The sequence below is a fragment of the Diorhabda sublineata genome, chromosome 1 (genome assembly GCF_026230105.1).
Source record: "Diorhabda sublineata isolate icDioSubl1.1 chromosome 1, icDioSubl1.1, whole genome shotgun sequence".
NCBI lineage: Eukaryota > Metazoa > Arthropoda > Insecta > Coleoptera > Chrysomelidae > Diorhabda > Diorhabda sublineata.
In genome coordinates this window covers 10,799,979-10,823,464 of record NC_079474.1, presented here as the reverse complement: position 1 = coordinate 10,823,464, position 23,486 = coordinate 10,799,979, and the positions used below count along the sequence as shown (strand labels likewise).

The following is a 23,486-nucleotide window of genomic DNA, read 5'->3' as shown; positions in this document are numbered from 1 at the left end:
TCAATCATTTTCAATCCCTTACAATTACTTTTAATCGCCACTAGTCGGTTCCTACCACAATTTATCTCTATTAGTCTTTTAATAACTCCAAAATCGCTAATAATCACTTTTATTTATTTTAAGTCGCTTTTTATCACTTCTCAATTCACTACGGTAACTTTTAACCGTCACGAATAGTTTTTAATCACGATTTATGTCCTTTTGTTATTTTTCGATACACTTTTATTCGTTTTTAATCACTTTTAAATCAATATTTAATCCCCGCGATCACTTTTCATCGTCCCTAATAGCGATATATCTCTTTTGGTCACTTCTAGTTGTTTTCAATCACTTAACAGTCACTTATAACTTTTATTCTTTTTTGGTTACTTCTAACTGCTTTTAATCACTTCCCAATCCCTTAGGGTAACTTTTAACTATTACTAATCGCTTTTAATCACGATTTATATCTCTTCTAGTCATTTTTCGATGGACTACAATTATTTTTAATCACTTTTAAGTCAATATTTTTTCCCCTCGATCACTTTTCATCGTCCCTAATAGGGATATATCTCTTTTGGTCACTTCTAGTTGTTTTCAATCACTTAACAGTCACTTATAACTTTTATTCTTTTTTGGTTACTTCTAACTGCTTTTAATCACTTCCCAATCCCTTAGGGTAACTTTTAACTGTTACTAATCGCTTTTAATCACGATTTATATCTCTTCTAGTCATTTTTCGATGGACTACAATTATTTTTAATCACTTTTAAGTCAATATTTTATCCCCGCGATCACTTTTCATCGTCCCTAATAGCGATATATCTCTTTTGGTCACTTCTAGTTGTTTTCAATCACTTAACAAACTCTCATCACTTATTTATCACTTTTATTCTTTTATAGTCACTTCTAACCGCTTTTAATCACTTCCCAATTTCTTACGGCCACTTTTAACCGTTACTAATCGTTTCTAAGCACGATATATCTCTTTTAGTAGCTTCTAATCATATTTCGATCACTTTACAATCCCCTAAAATCACTTTTAATCATCATAAATGGCTTTTAATCACGATTTATTTCCTTAAGTCATTTATAATCGCATTCAATCATTTTCCATGGACATGAATCACTAATTCATCACTTTTTTACTAAATTACTCATTTGCAATAGTTTTTAATCACTTTCAATTGCCACTAATCATTCATTTATAACTTTTATTCGTATATTAACTGTCTCTAATCACTTCCAATCAATTTTGATTGTTTCTTGAGTCGCTTATAATTGTCTCCAATTACTTATAATCTCTCAAAATTAATTTTCAATATTCTTACAGGCCCTTCATCATCACTTCTAGTCGCTTCACAATCACGATCTGTTTATTCGAATTGTTTCTAGTCGGTTTTAATCACTTTTAATCGCTTTTAATAACCTACAACTGATTTTCAATTCATATAACGATTTATCAATTCTTTATCAATCGCTTTTATATGTATTCGATCAATTTCCAATGCGTACGATCGCTATTTATTCATCCTAATCGTTTCAACTCACTTCTAATCGCTTATTATTACCGATAAATGACTTTCGTACAATCCCTATTAATCATTTCTAATTTCTGCAAGTCGATTTTAATCACTTGTTATCCATTGTAATCGCTTTTATTTCTAATCGTATCGTTTCTATCGCTTTTATTGTGGAATAAAAGTTAGAAGTACATCAATAGTTTTGAAAATTATTAAAGAAATGGACATTTTTCCATAATTAGCCTTGTAGGATGCGAAAATGCAGACAAAACATATTTCACTTCCTATTTTGGCTAATACATAGCCATAGCTACTCTTAGAATCACTATAATTCACTTTGCAATTTTTTTCATGATAATTATAGCCTTTTATTATACCTTAGTTACATTTGAACTACTGGTATCATGGATTTTCGTCTATGTGATTTAAACACACTCGAGTAATTTTTGCGATAAATTCTTCTGTTTGTTGATGTTTTGGAGAATTTTTTCCAATAAAAACAATAACAAATAACAATTTATTTATAAATAATCGATATTGTAAATTGCGAATATTTGAACACATTAGGAAAATTGGCAAATATAAATAAATTTGACAAAAGAAAAAATTGAATTGAAAATTTTCGTTTAAAAAAAATCCACGTTTGCAAATAATTTTTCTCTATTCAATTTTTGGCTTCAATGAAGAGATAATGTCTTGGATATACGTAGCTTTGAAGAGGAAGATTGAAAGTACAGCACCTGCAGTAGCTCCGAACCAATAAACAAGAACGTGTTCTACGAAAGTGTTTCCGTCGCAGCCCAATTTTAATGATGTCGCCAAGGCGGGGTTAAAGTAACCACCGGAAAAATTGAAAGCTGAAACATAAAGTGAAAATTTTAATAATCATTATCAATTCGATCTTTTTCATCAATTAATCAACAAATTATGAAATTTTTTAATGATTTCTATCTAAATATGAAAAACTCTGATCATAAATTTACTTTACAATAGATATCTTTATAAATCAGCTGTTAAAGTGACTTTTGCACGTCTACAGAGCTTCTTCAAGTCTATAGAAGCCAAAATTCGTGAAAAATTTTCTCAAATTGCTTCTCTTTATTTTCAAACCTATTATGAGAAGATATATTTGAATATGTTGAGTTATAATGATAGTTTGAGACCAAATTGGTTGCTTCCACTTCTAATTTATACCCACAAATCATCGAAATATAAAAATCCGTTCACAAATTCGTTCACAATTCCATATATCCGTCACAAATCTGTCTTGACAAGTTTCATTTGTACATAACTCTACATTAAGATAATTTGAGCCGAAATAATTAGTTTATAATTTGTTTCCACCTCCTATTTGTTTTTCAGGGTTCAAAAGAGCTCAAAATAGAGAAATCCGTTCACAACTTTGTTCACACTTCCTCAAATTAACTCACAAATCTGTTTTGACAATATTAATATGAATATAACTTGACATAAAGTTATATTAAGACCAAATCGGTTGTTTCACCTTCTTATTTATGTGTTTCATGTTTCAAAAACACTCACAATCTAGAAACCCGTTTACAAATTCGTTCAAAATTCCTTAAATGCAGTCACACATCTCAACAGAACTTTACATTAAGATAGTTTGTGACAAAATCATTTGTTTCCACTTCCTATTTATGTTTTTCAAGTTCTACATGAGCTAAAAATGAAGAAAACCGTTCACAAATTTGTTCACAATTACTTAAATTCACTCACAATTCTGTTTTGACAATACTGATATGAATATAACTTGACAAAAAGATAAGATTAAGACCAAATCGGTTGTTTCACAATCTTTAAGGACAAGATCTATTGTGAAAATTTCATGTTTTGGCTATGTTCACATCACATTTATGTTTTTAAAAGTTCTTTGACGCTCAAACTAGTGAAAAATGCTCACGAATTGGTTCACAACTCTCTGATTCTATTTTGAAACCTTTAAAGACACAATAAATTTTGAATATGTAATATTTTGAATATCAGCTGGTTGTTTTTAAATATGAATTACGTTTTTAAAAGTCATATGAAGCTCAAACTTGTGAAAAATGTTCACAAATTGGTTCACAACTCTCTGATTCTATTTTGAAACCTTTAAAGGCCACAATATATTTTGAATTTGTAATATTTTGAATATCAGTTGGTTGTTTTTAAATCTGAATTACGTTTTTAAAAGTCATATGAAACTGAAACTTGTGAAAAGTATTCACGAATTGGTTCACAACTCTCTGATTGTATTTTGAAACCTTTGAAGATACGATATATTTTTAATATGTCTTGTTTTGATTATCAATCGATTGTTTTCGCATTCTAGTTACGTTTTTAAAGGCCCTTTTAAGCCAATGACCAGTAAAAAATGTTCACAAAGTGATTTTCAGCTCGCAAAAAATTGGAAATGTGATAAATTCATTAAAAATTTCCGCTTCTTTATCCTGTTTTTGAAGATTCAGAAAAACAAAAACTATTCGAAAATTTATTTATGTGTTACAAATATTGTTTCTCGAAATTTTCACGGTAAAATTTATGAAATTTCTCAATTCATACCGGTAATTTAGAGCAGATTGATTATTTTGATTCCAAATTGGTGAAAAATGTTCACAAATTGATTCACACCCGAAATTTTTCTTGCAAATAATTTATAAAAATACTTTTTCATATTACCCTGTATACATATAATCTAATCAATTGAAAAAAATATAAAATTACTAACCTGCGACCACCATCATAGTACAGAAAAAAGCATCGAAATAATTTCCCAATTTGGCGTTAGTTTCTCCCAATATTCTTGATACGACCCTGCATAAACACGTCGCCGCCCCTTCGATTATCACCCCCATACTGGTTTCGACTTGCAAATCCGTCGTACAATCTTCGTAAGCTTTATCGACGTGAGTCTCGACCAATTCTAGCGACCAAAGTACTTGGACATACCTATTCAAACATATATTGTATACGAGTGTAATACGAAAAGTAATTCAATTAAATATTAACCTGAATGTAACGAGAGCTCCTAAAAGTTGCGAGCCGATTATCCAAAGAGCTGATTTAACGTCTCTGCTTCCTTCGACGACTTCTTCAACAGGATTGTAAGGACAAGCCGACGCTTCTTCCCAATTCGATCCCCACCAAATTGTTAATAGAAAGAGGTATAGGGCGTACGCCCAAATTCCCCAATTATCGGCAACTAAAAATACATTTTTTGTGAACGAATCAGCTGATTAGTGATTGCGCAATTCCGATTGGACGTTTGTGGTACCCAAATCTATGTTCATACTCGAAACACATAATTGAAATGATGATATTTTTGTTTGTTTTGAATACACTCGTGAGCGAAAGAAATCGACTCAAGTCCCACGCTCGCGCTCAAAAGTCTGTAGCAAAAAATTTGTAACTTCCATTGAGATTTTAGCATCTCAAAGCCAAAAAATTTCAAACGAAAAGGAATCTCAAACAATGAAATAGGATCATTATTAACAGTAAAGAAAATACAAGTTTAAATTCGTCAAAATAATATTTGAAATTAACCTATCAATATTCAGTTTTCCCTTCCCTGGTCCTAATAACGGCTTCCAATCGCTTTTCCATGGATCGAATTAGTTTCTTCAATCGATCTTGTTCGATGCTATACAATTCTTCGTTGAACGCCGTTTTGAGGTCCAATTTTCAACCTAAACTTTTCTCTCAAGCTTTCTCCGATGAGATTGGTGTAGGGAACGACGTGATTCCCTTAAATATTTTCTATGTAGTGATTCGCCGTTGTTCTACCCGCTCCAAAGTCAGTTTTAATGAAAACCAACTCGGTTTTTTGCATTCATTAAAACGGTTTCTCTGGTAAATCGTAGACGGGCTGGAGTTAATTTGGGCCCAGTATCTGACCATTTTTAGCTCAAGGTTAGCTGCTTTAAGTCTTTTTCTGACTGTCCAGCCATTCCTCGCGTGTATCTGAGCTTTTGTGGATAATGAGTCGGCTATCTCTCTTGGATGTGCACCTATTTTTCCGGAACTGCATCTATGATGAAGGTAAATTCTGGAAATAGTAGACTGACATGTTTCAGGCAGAATTCTTGTTTGCAGAGGTGTCACCAGAGTCGACTTTTTTTGCTTACGAGTGAATATTTTCCTCAAATAACCTCAATTTACGCATAATTGAAATAAATACTAGAAATAATAATATTTTTAACACAAAATACATATTTTTGAGGTGGACTGAAGGTTAACTAAAATCTAATAACTTGACTTACCTGCTTTATATTAAATTTTCCCACCAATAAACCTTCTCCCGCGAAAATTAATTCTATTCTTTGACTACTAAGCTATAGAGTTGGCTGTAAGAAATTGGCTCTTTGTCCCTATTTTAGCTACTCCTACATCTTGCGATTTCAATGCTCTCAAATGCATCCAGCAATTTATTATTGGTGGAAAAATTAATTATAAAACAGGTAAGACAAGTCATTAGATTTTAGTTTACCTTCAGTCTCTAAAGACGATAACTTGGTTATCGAAGCGTGCATCAGATAGTGTAGTGAGTGAGTGTTGGAGTAGTGGTGGTGTAAACAGTGTATTCAGTATAGAAAATACTGAATCTAAGATATAGAGCATTTAAATAGTCATATTTTACGTTCAGAATTTTCTGTGCTTAATATTTATAGTTATTATTAAACAGAAGAATACTAAAAATTTTGAAAAAAATTATACTCACTGATAATTAATTCATAACAGCATGCACACAACTCGATAGTGGCTATAAATTCCAAAATTAATTGTTTGCTGAATTTTTCATTATTTTTATATACGATTTTGACGATTTTTCTTAATATGGAGGCTAAGAATAGTGTGAGGATTATATAAATAGTCGATATTATAATCGGGTTGATGCCAAAAATGTTCTCAGTTTTGCTAAAATGAAAAAAAAATATATATAGAAAAGAACGTACCTAGTAGTAGCCCAATATATCTACAGTTATTAGAGTATATCAAAATAATGTTAAAAGATGATATAAATTTCTATTTAAGGCTTTCACAACTACACGGCAAGTTTTGCGACAATTTTCTATAGTGCTAGTAGTTACATTGTTATCAAATCTTTCGTTTATATCGACATATGACGAATTTATAAGATTATTGATATTGATAATTGAATTACATCTCCTTCGAAGAACGGGATATCATCGACAATCCGCTGAAATTGATAACCTTAATGGCTGGTACCCCACTGACTAGTTTCGACATTGTTGCGTCTCTTCAGAATGACGAAACGACCTCTTGTTCTCTCTAATCCTAATCAGCCAGCCGGCGCTTCTACTTGATTCATGTAGTTAAATATTCCTCAGTAGAGGTCTTCTGACTGGTGACATCTTCACTTCCAACTGTGAACCATTAGTCAAGTGGATTTAAGCCGAGTGAAATTATAATGAAATTTATAATATCTATTTACACTTATTATTTCGAATTTCATGATTCGAAATGTTGGCTTTCCATTCTACAAAAGAGAAAACAACTACTTTCCTGGCTAATACGACGAAGAATATTGAACGTCCGAAGAACGCGATGTCATCTACAAATCATCGAAATTGGCATCCCTAATGGCTCGTAATTACAAGGAGAGGGTTAGTCAGTGGTTACGACCCTCTCCTATCGCCTTCTGAGTATTTTCTTTCTCATATATCTAACTTTTCTTCCTCTGTTTTGTTAAGAATCCACGTTTGGCCTCCGTATCTCATTGTTGGTTTTATTATTGCTTTGTATAGATGTACCTTCGCTTTTCTGGAGATTTTTTGGGATCTTATTATGGCGTTTAGCACTCCCAACTGTTTACTTCCCCTCGTCATCTTCACTTCCAGATTTTCTCCTTCATCACTGTCGTCCTTGATAACCACCCCAAGATATACGTAACTTTGAGCTTGTTCTAAGCTCATTGCCTTTTCTTCGGTCAGTTGTATTGACAATTTTCTTATTGCTCTTTTCCTTTGTAATGTTGTCATTATTATGAAGTTCGACTGCAAAAATATACATTGAATAGAAAAGCTGCAACTACGGTTGAGCTGGGTTTTACCTAATGGTTTAAGAAGGATTAACAATGGAAGTGGATATCGAGAAGTCCTGTTAGTTGCTAGTAGAAAACCTCAAGAGCTGGTTAACTTCCAGTTCAGGGAACTGTTGGACTACACTAAAGAAAATTATGCTAGGAATTCAAATTAGTCCTATCAGTGAAGATACGAAGAAGTAAAAAGAACAAAAACAAAGATTTGATAGCATCTCAATTAGCTTCAGCTGGTGCGCCTTCTAGAGGTTGAAGATAACACAACTACAGTGTTGAAATAGAAGAAAAATGCAGTAAAATGTATTGGAGGTAGACTACATCAGATAAAACTATTCTAGAAATACTAACCACGACAAAAATATGTGAAAAAATCGAAGAACTAATTATTAGAGCGTCTGGTAGTCCATAAAGATTGACAGCATCTAATGTAACATCACCTGGTACTCCTTCTAGAAGTTGAGGAAATGACTCAACTAGTTACGTTAATAAAGAACAGCCAAAAAGAGATAAATGCATTCCACTACTTTAAGACTGACACCCTCATAGAATAAAGGTGGTAGGAAGTTTGTTGTGGGTTGAATTTTGGAAAAGACAGAATTGGATTAGGTAGGTGTGTTGTTATCTTGTGGCTATTCAACCGCATAAAAGTGTAATAGTAACTGTGAGTTTAAAGATACAACGATGCTCAATTACTTATTCGAAAGCCGTGGGGAAGTCTTTAAAGAGTTTCTTCCTCTGCGCTGTTACCTCAACTAACTCAAAAACGACATAAATGTTGAACCTCTACACAAAAGTGATAGAGTTGCTGTCAAAAGTCGGTGTATTAGCAGATCAATATTATTATTTATGTTAGAAGTACCATAATCAGCCAATTTATGATATATGTTCCTTTTTATTTTACTTTACTGCTTAGAAATTATCGAAAATTCTACTTATAAACTGATAGTCATACTCCTAGAAATTGAAGTTTTCAAATGAGGTAATTCTAATTGCTATAGTTTCAAAAATGCCTCAATTTCATTACGTAATTTGAAATATAATAAAAACTGGAAAAGCGACTCAAATATAACGAATAAATAATTTACCTGAATCCCAAAATACCCAAATGTTTGAGTGTTTTCTTGGTGACGCGCCAATACGATTTTTTCGTCTTTTTAACCATTTCGCCGACCTTAACCTTTGCTTCGTACATGGTCCATATTATCGTAAAAATAAAAGAAAATATAACCACTATTATGTGTATCCCAGATTTTTAAAACCGTCGATGTATTTGTACAAATGAACTAATTATGAGAGAGCATCCGATACAGAGCCAACATTCTAGGATTCATCTAAAAATAGATTTTAGTGGGAATATTATGGTCCACAATAAACGCGATTTTGAAATATGTTTTTCTATAATAAATTTTTTTTTATTTCGTGAAGGACTAGGGCAAAAGTTGAAAATATTCATTTAAACATGTATTGAAGATGTCGATTTCACAAATCCAGTTCTTTATTTCGAATTATCTGCTTTAGAAAATGCACCTTGAGATCTCTATTTATTTCGCTCATATTCTCGATTTAACTTGAAATCTGTTTATTTATTTCATCTATATTCTCGATTTATTTAGCGGAAAATTCGTATGAATTCACTAGTACGTTTAAAACACATACAGCTTCATAAAAAACACTTTCTATTTTACGAGATTTCTACCGAGGAGTAATTTTCTTAAATCCGAAAATAAATTTATCCATAAGGTAATCATCATACTTCCAAAACGACTATTATCACTAGTCCTGTCTCAAAGAGCTATTGGACCGTCTACGTGGGCATGAAAAAAATTTTATGAGCTTGTTCTGAGGTGGAAACAAACGTACCGAGGGATGAATGTTACCTGAGTCCAAATCAGGTGTTGGGAACAAAGCTTGCGTGAAATCTGGAGAAATTTGAGAAGGTCTGCAGACATCCTCCTCTTCCTCCCGAGGGCTCTAAGCAAAATACCAAAGTATCGGTTTCTAGCGATATCGAATCTGAACGGTGCTTTTTGCAACATTATTGGTGCGGAGAGAAAGGAAAGCAAAAGCTGTCGAGGCGGCTCAGGAATTAACGGCTTCGGATCGTGACGTTTACTCAACTTCAAGCTCTCCTCTACCCAGAGCTTCTGTTTCTGAGGTCCAAGTGAAGCCTGTTAGGAGGACAACAACCACTGGTTCTACGCTCATCGAAAAACGTAAACCGTGAACCTGCACACGCACTAGCGACTGTGCAAACAGAGGGATTATTGAATTTGCAGCTAGCTGTAAGGACCAACCGGTAACTGCTTCTTGGAAGAACATCTTCTGAATTTCATTGTTGCAGTGAGTGGGGTCATCGTACGATCTATATCTAGGAGCGGGACCAAGTCAGCGCGGTTTTATCCCTTCTTCGGGTGATAGAAAATCATATCCTCATTAATCAAAAGCTTTTCAAAGGACATCGACTTTTGGTAATGTCAAGTGAGATACGAAAGGCCTAGTCGATGCTGCAGGTTTTCTGCTGATTCCTTGAAACCTAGTGAAATGATTTTTCTGCCAAATACTCCCAACTCTTTTTTTGAATTTTGAGGAAATTTAATAATCCAGAGGGTAAGATGAGTTTGGCAATGAAAAACCGCTTGATACAACAGTACAAATTTCGTATAGATCATTTAGAGGACTTTGAAATTTAATTATACCTATATTAACATAAACAGTAAGCTAATATAGAACCTGCTTCCTTTTGTCTATTCTTCACAACTATTACATCACTCAATAAGTCCAGTGACTAATACACAGATGGCGCTGCCATAGTCAAATCCATATGACGGTGGACTGCAGCCGGTGAACTAAGTTCGAAGCGTTTGGGTGGCGCATGGAATATTCATGATCGACTTTCTCCAAAAGGGAGAGACAATCAATAGAGAATATACATAGAGTTGTGGGATCGGTTGAATGCAAAAATCAAGGAAAAACGGCCTCATATGTTGAAGAAAAAATAACTGTTTCACCAAGACAATGCGCCGATTCACAAGTCGATGGCAACGATGGTTAAATTGAACAAATTACACTTCGAACTGCTTCCTTATCCACCGTATAGTCCAAACCTAGCTCCCAGTGACTACTGGCTATTCACTGATCTGAAAAAAATCGCCGTTAAGAAATTTAGCTCAATTAAAAAGCAATTGCTGAAAATTAAGCCTATTTTGAGGCAAAATATATATCCTTATTCAAACACGGCATCGAGAAGTTAGAGAAAAGAGTTGAAATGATTAAATTACTCTTGAAGGAGATTATATTGATGAATAGAATCGATTTTTGGTAAAAAAATGTGTTTTTCTTAGTTAGTCATACGTCTTATCAAGTGGTAGTTTATATATTTATTTTCTTATTATGATTCGTATCAATTTTTTTATTGTTATACTTTATTATTTGATTTTTTTATATCACTTCGCTTCTTTCTTCCCTATTATTCGATTCAGTATGTGTTCCTCCGACTGTTTTCCTTAAATATGTAAAATACACTGCTACAACTGCAAAATTTTCAACTTTATAACTCGAAAATATATTTTTTGCTTTTAAAACTAACGGTATACTCGTAATTGTTGGAAAACCAGACCATTTTACCGGAGGAAAATTCGCATTTAAACTTTGTATCAACCGCAAAAAATAAACAGTGAGAAAGAACGAGATAGACGTAAAAAGTTGAGAATAAAGTAAGCAGAGTTCTAAAAGTAGCTTAGTTTGTCGGACTATCGGTGCATTATCAAGTATAAAGTTGGAGGTAAGTCCGTCACAATGCCCTCCGGAGTTATTTACCCAGAGTTTCGGGATTAAGTTGACTAGAAGACTTCACAAAAAGTGCCTGTCATTTGAGGGTTAACTTCTAGTTGGGCCCAAACTTTTACAGAAACAAATTAAACAAAAGCGGAATTGAACCGAAACTAAATAGGACTGAAAAATTAAACGTTAGGTAATGTCTTTAAGGATATTAATTGACATAAAAAATTAAGACAATTCATTTATCAACAAATCACGTTTATCTATGTTGTTTTATATTATGTCAGTTGATTTCAAATTCTATGAATCTTACGTCGATTTTACATGTTCCATGTCATAAAGCGATAGATATTTTTCAAATTTTGTATCAACCCGTACTAAAATGCAAATACGATCTATAAATGCTCACAGGACAATTTATGGAATTTACGAATGTCTCTTCACTTTGTTTGAAATCATCGTAAAAAAATTGAAAGTAAAAAAATATGCTTCTAAGTAGCATCTCGCTTCCCTTTGGAGTTGTCCAATTTGAAAAATGACAACCATTTAATAGTTTTTAATTTAAGTAGACCTATAAAGCTCCCTCGAAAGTCACCCTCGTCTAATAGGGATTTTGAATAATTAATCAACAATCAAGGGCGTAAATATTTAACGAACTTTCCAAAAATTACAAGAAACTTTTGCGAGTTTTACGGTTTCTTCCATCTGGTCCATTACGTTTTGAGCATCGGGGAGTTTTAGAATTTGGTCATTAGTTAAATGCGTCATTGGAATCATTAAACTGTCATTAAATAACCAAATAACATTGTAAAAACCATTCTCTACAGGCACAAATTGAAGTTACACTATAAAGAAACGCCATCTACAAACAACTAAAAGAAATATAATACTGTATATACGAGGTTTATCCGGAACTCCATTTTATAGGTTGCAGTTGCCGTAGCCAATCCCATCAACGTTCAGTCCGATTCAGATCGCTCTGTGTGTAATTAGCTACTTATTGAAAGCTACCCTTGCTGTCGGCATAGAGCTCTCTCTGATTGAGGAACAGCGCTTCAACATCAAGTTTCTTGCAAAGCTAGGCAAGAATAACCGTGAGATTTTTGGTGGTTTGAAAAAGGTTCACGGAGACAATTATCTGAAGGAAGAAGTGAAGCTCTGGACATCCGTCGACATCAAATTCTGATGAAAATGTTGAATGAATTCGGGATTGGTTTTGAAATGCTGTAAATTAACAGTCAGAATGAGAGCTGACGAACTGTCAATCCCCAAAACAATCGTTCATGAAATTTTGACATAAAAACTTGAAATGAAGAAATTGTGTGCGAAAATCGTACCGAAATCCATAACAGGAAGCAAAGAGGATGAGTCTGCGCGGATTGGTTGGGATCAGAGGAAATAGAAGACTTTCCAGACTAGCAAAAATCAAGATCCAATGTGACGAAAATGTTGATTGTTTTCTTCGATTCTAGCGGCATTGCTCACATGGAATTTGTTACTCCAGTCCAGATAGTGAACGGAAATTTGACGTTGAAGTTTTGAGACGTCTAAACAGCTCGAGTGGTCCGAGTTTAGCCGAGGGTAGGTGAATCTTTCATCACGACGATGCGCCCGCCCGTGCGCGAGTTTTTGGCCCGAAGCTCAATCACCGTGACAGACCACCCACCTCATTAACCCGACTTAGCCCTTTGTATCTTCTTCTTGTTTCTGACATGCAAAATGGTGCTTAGGAGGTGTGGAAGCCGTCAAGCAAAAACTACACGGCAACTGAACAGTTTAACAACTGAAAACTCTCAGAACTGTTATCAACAGTCTCAGTGAGAGTACTTTGAAGAAGATCATATTGTAATACCTGAATAATTCTAAAAATAAAGTTATTATTCAACTTTTATACCTATTTTTCGGACGAACTTCGTGTATCATTCATAGATATTGATAAAGCAATCGATTTGGTTCTTTCTCAAAGCAAATATGAAATTTCGAAAAAAATTATTCCAACTTCAACCTTGTATATTTCCTAAAAATATGGAACTGAAGGAATCCAGTATATACAGTTATTTGAAGAGACGTTTTCTGATCCAAATAGTTTATCAAAGGTGGTTATTGGTGATGATATATGGTAATATGGTTATGACCTATGATCAAAGCAACATTTCAATCAGAATCAGAAGACGCCATCGTCCAAAAAAATGATGTCAAATCAAATCGCATTAAAATATTATTGATTTGATGCCAAGTCTGAAGTATAGTTCTTCAAATATCAATTGCAGACTATAAAATGTACCTGCCTGGATGCGAGCTTGGTTTAAACAGGGTACCAGACGTGAACTGAACCCTTTTTGTACCCCATTCGTTTATTAGAACTTTTACCTGAGGCAAATAATCTTGTCGCCATCGAACTATCCTTGACGATTGTCAAATGAATCTCACCAAGTAGTGCCACTGCTTATCGCAAGCTGGTTGACAGGAATATTTCGAAGAAATTGTGTACATACGTCTTCCGACAGCTTCGGCCAATAGAAATGCATTCATGTTTACGATTCGATGTTTTCATTGGTAAACAGTGAAGATGATAAGTTCCAGTGTACTGACGGTTTGTTAGATGTTTACCGTATTTTATACGGGGAGTAAACATTATTTTTCATTTCTCAATTTGGTTTGAGTGGCGTGCGTATTTACGAAATATTGATTGTTCCTTGCATAATTGTCTTCTGAAATTGATATTACAAGAACTTTACCTGCAAAGTTTGTTCCTCCAAATCAGAAGTTTAAAGAAGATCGCGAAACAGTGTACGTGCACCTGCACACGTGGCCATTTTAGTTAAATAGTTCAAAACATTGCAGAGGTGAAAAAAAGTGAAAATAATGAACAGAATCTTAGGAGGAACGGGGGTTTTGCAGAAGCAATAAAAATTTTCATTCGTGTGAAAATATGACAACTTTTCGAGGTGGAGCTGAAAATACTAATGTATATTTGAATTTATTGTTTCACCTTGTATAAAGAAACGAGGTTAAATTTTTCATTTTATAGATAAAGTCAGATTTTATAAACTCACTTTAGACATTTCAGTATTTTCGTGTGAACGTCTTCAACGCGGAGCAGGACTTTATAACGAATTTCTCTTGTAGTATCTCAAAGGAAAAATTTAGTGCATTTTCTTATACATAAAACGGAGTCAGAACTTTTACATATAACTTCCTTCGGGCGCCAACCGAACTTGTTTAGAACAAACCTACAGATATCATCACCAGAAGGCAAAAGTGCACTCCGGGGACCACTATATGCTTCTACACTTTAGAAATTTGAAGAAAATTTTAATATTTTCTACATTTGACGACGAAACTTTTTATTATCAAAGTTCTAATTTTATTAAAGCCGTTTTAGAAGTAAGAGACAATGCCGAGATGATTCTACTAAGTTATACTGTACATTTTGAGAACCTTCAAAACGGATTTAAACCTATAAAATGAAAGCAGGAAGGCTTCTGGTTTATCTCAGAAATACAATAATTTGTTACTATCAGCTGTGGTTCATTTTTTTTGTAAAAATAAACGTTTATATCTATTTTTTTATTATTTTATATCTAAATCTTCTAAATCTGAATAGAATAATTTTTTCACAAATGAAAACATCATTTTTTTTCTACAATTCCCTCCGGAGTTATTTCTATCGTAACCATGGAATTAAAAGAAACTTTTTTCTCGTAAAAAAATCTCCCTTTTTACGTTTATCCTTTTGATATGATCCTTTTGATATATCAAAATGAATAGCGTTGACTCCTAATAGGAGAATCAAAAAGCAGCTAGATCATTATTTTTGATTTTGATAACGGTACACTGGATGACCGTATTTTACACAAAGCAAAAGGATGTCATTAAAGAAAAGGGACATATTAATATATATACAGTCGGGATAATAATAAAAAGGTATTTTCTAAGGGGGTAGATCCTTTTTTGAGCTGGGGAAACTCTGTAACGAGGTTGCTCTAAAAATTTAATATTTTTTGTGATATTTAATAGCATTTAGTAAATTTTCTATGATCTATGACGAGACATTTTCATTTTAATAAACATGTTTGAAAAGGAAAAATCAAAAACACAGATTATTGCTGGTTATATGGAGAAGAGTATAAATCGATACAACCGTACCTGGAGAACTTGCCTCTTCGAAGGCCTCTGTAATAATAATATTTATCAATGTTCTGGAAGTATAATAATAGCTGTAACATACATGTAACCTGGTGAACTTGTTCATGAGCCAAATGGCCGACGATAAAGAACAATATAATTAGACCTGCTTCCTTCATTATACTCTTGGAATAAATACGGCCAAGACAGCGATCCCTTCCTGAAAACCTTTCAGAGGAAAAGTTTTCCTATATCAGGACCATTCCTTAAATTAACCATGTGCTATATAAAAACTGAAGGCATTAATAAGAGCGGCAATTAAGATGACAGTAAGGTAATGGATAAGAAAGAGACTGAAGGGAATAAAGGAGAAGATGACGAATTCGTATACCTGGGAGCAACACTGTCAAATTAAAATAAAGAGCGGACAGAAATAAATAATAACCAAAGGAAGTAAAGCCCTGGGATCATCAAGTAAACTGATAAAATCAAAGGAGTATCTAGAGCAGACAAAATTGGTTATATGAGAAACTAACGTGAGAAAAATTTTTGGGTGAATAAAAACAGGTTAAAGACTAGAGAAGAAGAACTGACAAAAAACTGAAGGATTTGTATAAATATCGGGAAATAGATTTGCAAAAAGGGCCCTTGAAGAAGAGGATCAAGTGCTAGAGGAAGCAAGAAATCAAAGAAAAGATTGAAGCGCAACCTATGGGGAAGAACTGATAAATTTATAGAAAAACTCTTTTAAAGGGGTGATTCGTTGCGCGAAGTAGGCAGATTGACACAGAATCGGATCACTTCTAAGCAATGAACGAATAACCACCCTATCCCCACCCTTCTCTTGATAATGGCTCCAAAGTGGGAACTGGGACTATTTGACTAATGGTTCGCAGTTGAAAGGAAGAATGTTCAATTACATGAATCAAGTAGTAGCGCGTGCTGGCTGAGTCTTCAGTTCGGATTAGAGACTCCGAACAAGAGGTCGTTACGCCATTCTGAAGAGACGCAATAACATCGAAACTAGTCAGTAGTTACGACCCTCTTCTTGTAATTGCGAGCCATTGGGGATGCCAATTTCGGCGGATATATTTAATCGAAGTTTGAGTATTTCATTCAAACAACCTACGAGCCCAAGTAATTAGAGAATTAAAAATGAATTTATAATGGTAAATGGTTGAACCTCCTTCTCTTCTTCAATGGCCCTTTTTGCAAATCTATTCCCCGGCAATATTTTAGTTTGTCCCAACCATTTCACTCTTTGGGTTTTTATGTATCTAGTTATTGAAGGGTATTTACAAAAATTCTTCAGTTTTTTGTCAGTTCTTTCTCTCCATAACCTTTATCTGGAGTTGAAGATAGGTCTAGGCTACGGAAAGGCCATGGACAATCTTTTCTGTAGGAGGTACAAGACTTTACAAAAGCTTTAAGCCTTCTTCAAGACCTACAAGAGGATGATTGACTTAATACAGCATTAAAACTACTCTAGTTTGTTAGCGTTCACGTCCTTTTGCTTGCTCTTTATATACAAAAATCGGAAACTTCTTCAACCGAGGGTATAACAGGTTACCTCATCTTGATGCATCCATGTTGTAACTTTCCAAATAACACAATTATGTTCTTTTTAAACTACAAATTCAAATTAAAACTCTCCATTTATTATTAAATTAATTAAAAGTTCCTTTTATAAAAGATATTATACCCACAATAATTACATTGTCCTATAATACGCGGCAATACAATTTTTCAAGTCGTTTGTGTTATAAAGTTTGCAAATGACCGTCAGTTTTTGTGTTAAGAGAGAAGTTTCGGTGTCGTGTAGTAGACATAACGAGCGGTGATGAAGTCCTTCTACGTTGATGGCTCCCGAGGGAATCACCGAGTCTCCGGACTCGGTCACCGATGCGACGGCAGCTCAGGAACTCTTGACTTCTCATTTTTCCTTTCCCGTTAGCTACGGCGGACGAGTAGATTGTTTTATTTCGAAGTTTTACTCTTTTATATCACCCAGGAAACAGATTTCGAAGCCGCGGAAATGGAAAAAAAATTCTACTGCATATTCATATTTTTACGATATTTTTGAGGGTGAATTATTTTTGAAATAATTTACTATTATGGAAATAATCTGTATTTGTTTGGTTTTAGTGGTTCAAAAACCTTTTTCAGTCCATCGCCTGAAGCATTAAACTAATTGGGTATCAAATTACCTTATGTCAGCGTAGAATGTGTATTCTCTTACAACCACTTTACTCTATACTGCCCTATAATCGAATTTCTCTAATAGTTTTTCCCCAAAAATAAAAGGTGAGATCGATATTTTCCTAACTTTCAAACAATGTTTTTGTTATCTGTATTAACAATTGCCTTTTTCCTTCTTCCTATATCAATTATTTTTTCTTTTTTATATGCAACTGTCGACATGAACTTCCATAATTCAAAATAAGAACGCAGTAGATCTGCTTAGGGTCTCTGATTAACTAGGACTTAATTTCCGAATTAGTTAAGCCAAGCTCTTATTGAATTAAGTATCACTTGTGGTAAGTTGTGGGAAACAAAAAAAATATTTCTACAAAGCTGCAAAAAACGGATTTCTTTGCAATAACAGGCGCATCAATATCACTTTAAAGTGCTTTTTAGACTTGCCTTGAAGCAGTGAAGTAGGAAACGAAACAGAACATGTAGCTGATACAAGTTTTCAGGAGAATTTGGAAGGACCGCATAAACGCCGAAACAGTTAATGAAAAAACATTAACTTTTCATTGTTTACAATCATTTACAGACATTCGTATGAAAATTTTGATGATACAAAACAATTAGTCGTAAACTTGGTGTTGGGAAACGTCTTACAGATTTATAAAGAAGAGAAGGAGAGTTTCAAACAGCACGCGAAGTTCCATGAAAAGCGAAATTTCAAATAGAAAATAATTTGAAAGAAAAACTCCAAAAGAAAGTACATGCGTTCTTCCTTAGAAAAGAATTTCTGACAGTAGACAAAGTTCTTGTCGCGGTTGAAGATGATAAGGATTATTATGGACTGATTGGCGTAACTTGTATAATATTACATAGTTCCAATACGTTGGAAAGGTACTGTTTTTGTACGTCTTTCCAGTATATGTCATTCATTTGAAGTGCTAACAACAATAATTTTTTCTTCACTCAAATATGTCGAACTTTGTTCATGAAAAAGTGCTTTTGCGGAGAGTTCTTCTTCATTACTTTAATATGAAGAAAAATGCTGCCGAAAGTCATCGTATTTTGGTGGAACTTTATGGCGAATATGCTCTAGATGAGCGAACGTGCCAAAAGTGGTTTGCACGATTTAAAAGTGGTGATATTCGCTTGGAAGACGATGAACGTCCTGGACAGCCAAAAAACTTTAAAGATGAAGAACTTGAAGCATTACTCGATGAAGATTGTTGCCAAACACAAGAAGAGCTCGCAGAATCTTTGGGTGTCACTCAATGAGCCATTTCAAAATGTTTAAAAGCAGCTGGATATATTCAAAAGCAAGGAAATCGGGTTCCAAATGAACTCAAGCCGAGAGACGTCGAAAGGCGGTTTTGCATGTTTAGAATGCTGCTGGAACGCCACAGAAGGAAATCATTTTTGCATCGGATTGTTACTGGTGATGAAAAATGGATCCATTACGACAACCCCAAGCGCAAAAAATCATATGTGAAATCTTGCCAATTCAACGGCAGAGTCGAATATCCATGGCGCGTAGGAAATGCTCTCTATTTGGTGGGATCAAAAGGGTGTGCTCTATTATGAGCTGCTAAATCCGGATGAAACCATCAATGGAGAGCGCTACCCAACACAATTAATCCGTTTGAAGAGAGCAGTAGCCGAAAACGTTCGGAATATGCGACAAGACACGAGGCAATAATTTTCCATCATGACAACTCTCGGCCCCAAGCTGCTATTCCCGTTAAGAACTATTTGGAAAACAGTGGATGGGAGGTTTCACCTCATCCGCCTTATAGCTCAGACCTTGCTCCTTCTAACTACCATTTGTTCCGGTCGAAGCAGAACGGAAAACGGTTTACATCAGAGCAAGATATCAAAAATTGGCTTGATTAATTCTTGGCTGAGTAGCCGGCGCGGTTCTTTTGGGATGGGATCCACAAATTGTCAGAAAGATGGAAAAAGGTCATAGCTTCAGATGGTCAATACTTTGAATAATAACTATTGTACATGTTTTTCTTAAATAAACCTTCAAATTTTGAAAAAAAATCCACGAATTGAATTATAGAAACTGTCTACTAAAAGAAGTAATACAGCTATTGATTGCGAATGATTCATAATTTTATTACTCTCTTATTAATGAAACTGGACTACAGAAAGGATCGACTACACCGCTCCCAAAGCGTATCGATCCATCAGCATTACAAGTTTCTTACTGGAGAGATTGCTGGATCAGTATTTGAAGGAAAATATGTTGATTGCCAGTCTATTATATGGCCAACAATTGCCTACCTGGCAGGCAAATTCATGGTCTTGTCTCTGCATCATCTTGAGAGGAAGGTGGAGAACGCATTAAGCTCACAGCTTAGTCGGAATGACATTGAAGGGGTATTCAACAATATCTTTTCGGAAGTTATCCGCCGCGCACTCGAGTGGACCGGAGAGGAGTATTGTCTTCAACTCCGTAGTGTCTGGTCGTTGACGACTTGATCACTTGTCTAAGTAAGACAGACTTGTATACATAGACTTACGCTGATAACTTAATTATCCTTTGCCCAGGAAAGAACGCCTCCACCTCGCGGGGCCCCATTAAATAGGCCCTACTGCTGGTTGAAATGTGGTGCCAGTCAGAAGGCTAAGGAGGTGCAGTACTGGTACGCTTCCAAATGTATCGTTGGGAGATGTAACTCTCATGTACTCTAGAGCCGTAAAGTATCTGGGAATAAGTCGGGATACAAAACTGCTCTAATACTAACACGTGGACAACAAAATAAAAAAGCCAACCTGCGCCCTCTGGGCACGCAGAAGGGCCTTCGGTTGAACATGGAGTCTTTCACTTAAGATTCTCCACTGGATTTATACATCAATGGTCAATCCTCTTCTCACAAACGTGGTCATCGTATGGTGGCCCTGTACTCAGAAAGCAAAACCAAGAGCGCGATTGTACAGTGTTTATCGCCTCGCGTGTTTCAGTATCTATCACTACTAGCGCGCTTAATGTGCTATTAGACATCCCACTTTTGGATCTAGCGATAGAATTTACAGCCATGAGGACAGCATAAGGCTGAACATCTACAAGATCTGTGAGCTGGATCAACTTACTGGCCATGCAAAAATCTCAACACAGGCTAAAGGTGAATGCCCAATCAATTCTATGGGCATCGACCAAATGACACCTACGATTGTTTTGAGGGACATCTCAGAGCGAGAGCAATGGATCGGTAACTCCAAGTTGACTATACTCAATAATGGAGATACCTGGTACACAGATTGCTCCAGGAGGAATGGCTTAGCTGAAGCAGACTTCGATGTGAGGAACGACGGGCCTATATAAAGACCTATGTGCTCGACGTCCTCTTGGCTGCCCAATGTAACTATGAACTATGATCGTTTATAACGAGGGCGGTTAATGATGCTACCCTGGAAATTACACTAACAAAGCCAAAGTCTTCCTTATATAAATATTATTCTAAATATAAAACGTTAGTGGCACCTCATTTAAAATTCTTCCTAATTTGATTATAAAAATTTCATTAATCTGGATCCTCTTGATGTATTTCAAATATGAATTTTTTCTGTACGTATATAATGAGAAACTCCACTCCGCTTGTTCAAAGAAACATCATGATTCATTTTTAAGATTTATAAATCCATAAACGAAGTAATTTCCTTCAAATCTCGTTAATATTCAGTCTCTTCATACTTCTACTCAGTCTTTTGCGATAATTTAACTTAAAGTGATTGAAAGTCCTGATATAGAAACTTCTCGAAACTTCAGTTAAAACTTTTCATGTATTCGTATAATCCTCAATCAATAATTTTAAGGCGCCACTGTTTTATATCAGAAAAGTTTTTCGATTTCTGTGTTAGTTCTAATTTTTTTTCATTTTAATGAGCTTTAACATAAAAAGAGAGTCAATTATTTATTATTTGTGCATGAAGTGATTCGAAAATTTATGTTTTGGATCGAAAGTGACACGAAATTGTTCATAAATATTCACAGACAGATTTGTACAACTCTAATTACAAACTAGATTGGATTACAAATAACCGACATTAAAATGATCGTAATTTGCAAAATATCCGTTCTACATTATTTAAAAATATTTTGTATCAAAATTCATCAACAATATGTACTGCAACGACTCAAGATTAGAAAGTCAAAATAAATGAATGATGAAAATAAAAATTTAGTTATTTCGAAACTGTCTTCACCGTTTATCGGCCACTTAGTCACTACCGATCTGAATTTTAACGATATAGCTTTGATTAAATTGTCGTCTGTGAATCCAAAAAAGCACTTTGGAAGGGTCATCAGCGGTCAAAGTGGCCGCAACCCTGCTCTGAGAATTCAATCAAGCGTAACATAAAAAAAATTTAGCTAGTCAAAGGGACGGCGATCACGCAGGCGGTTTATACATATTTAAGTCGGGTTTATTAATACGTGATCAGTGAAATGGAAAGAAAGAATCGTTTTGAAGATTATTCCGAGGATATTCTCAAAAGAAACGGTTTAACGAATATACCGGGTGTATGAGAATTGAATCAAACCAGAGCCGTGTATGACGATTTCGAGCAATTTAGCTGTATACTAAGCTGCATCATATGAAAAATTAATTACTTAATAATTATACTAATTATCTGACAGATAAAAACTTTTGTGAAATTTTGAGGTTAGATCACCCGTAATTACCCCCCATCAATTTCTACTTACCATTACTTAATGCCCTTAACACTCTTCTATAGTGTACCAAATTTGGTATTTTTAAGATTGCCAAGAAATTCGTTTTTTTCGAAATTTAGGGTCCTAATTTGAGGCCCTTTAACTCATCAGAGGTTCAACTTTGTATGGAGGTGAATATTATTTGTTTTGAGTCAGTATTTTTACTTATATATTATTTTTTTGGTAGAAAAAAACATTCGAGACAATCCCTTAAAATAACACTCGACCACTTTGAGTTTTTCCACGGAAATCTGATAAAAACTTTAACAAATAAAAGTCCTTCGAGGAGAAAAGTTTTTTTTACTCGCTTTCCTCTTTTATTTAACGCCGTCTTGTCCCAGCAGTGTTTCTTATTCAAAGCCCTATAGTAAACTGCTTTAATATGTTAATCCCCACTAAACTTTTTTGTTTGAAAATTTATGTACAATTAAATTAGATACTGATTACTGTCATTTTGAAAAACAGTTAAGGCAGAGGAAAAGTGACAGGTACAAAATTCTCCTAACTTACCCCCCAGGTTCACAGAAATTAATTGAATGAACAAATCTAATTAAAACTTTTTTTTAAGTACCAGAACTGCCCATCCCGTGATCTATTCATTTAATTTGAAATTTTTAGTGTAACTTACGCCGAAAGTCCGTTTCTCAGTGTTTCTCATTTTAAAACGGTCTTTGATATGTGTTGATGGTTGCACATCGATTTTGTAAGTCTGGGACTGCGCGTTTACGTAGTTTGTCCACGGAAAGAAAGAGATTCGTTGGAAAATTTATAAGTAGGATAAAGGAATTTTTTTATAGCATTAAGGTTTACTGGAGTTGGCCCTGATATAGGAGTTGCTCCTCTGCAGAGCTGGGGTTGTAATGGTGGTTGCGTAAGGTTATGCTGTCCTATCGTGCAAAGGATATACAACGAAATTCACGAATTCTGGCGAGTCTAGACAGAATAGCCAGAGATGTGCAAAGGTTGAATCAGATCTGTTCGCCTAAAGAAGTACAAAATGTTACTTTATACCAGGGCACGTTTATATTTTACCGGTGAGTGCTACAAGTGCCGGAAGATTTGTTTGTCACTTTGTCATTTCTCCGGTGACTGTAGATTAATCCCAGTTAACCCT

General features: G+C 34.6%; 1 protein-coding gene across 1 annotated transcript in view; it reads right to left on the bottom strand.

Moving 5' to 3' along the window:
* Positions 1–2,005: 2,005 nt before the first annotated feature.
* Positions 2,006–23,486, bottom strand: part of LOC130442802 (aquaporin-11) — a 141,011-nt gene continuing 119,530 nt past the window's right edge. Inside the window, exons 2-6 of the mRNA XM_056777161.1 lie at positions 8,646–8,891; positions 6,220–6,416; positions 4,512–4,704; positions 4,231–4,451; positions 2,006–2,359 (exon numbers count right to left, since the gene is read on the bottom strand). Coding sequence (XP_056633139.1) covers positions 2,163–2,359; positions 4,231–4,451; positions 4,512–4,704; positions 6,220–6,416; positions 8,646–8,752 — 915 coding nt within the window. The 5' untranslated portion in view covers positions 8,753–8,891 and the 3' untranslated portion in view covers positions 2,006–2,162. The remainder of the gene's footprint in view (positions 2,360–4,230; positions 4,452–4,511; positions 4,705–6,219; positions 6,417–8,645; positions 8,892–23,486) is intronic.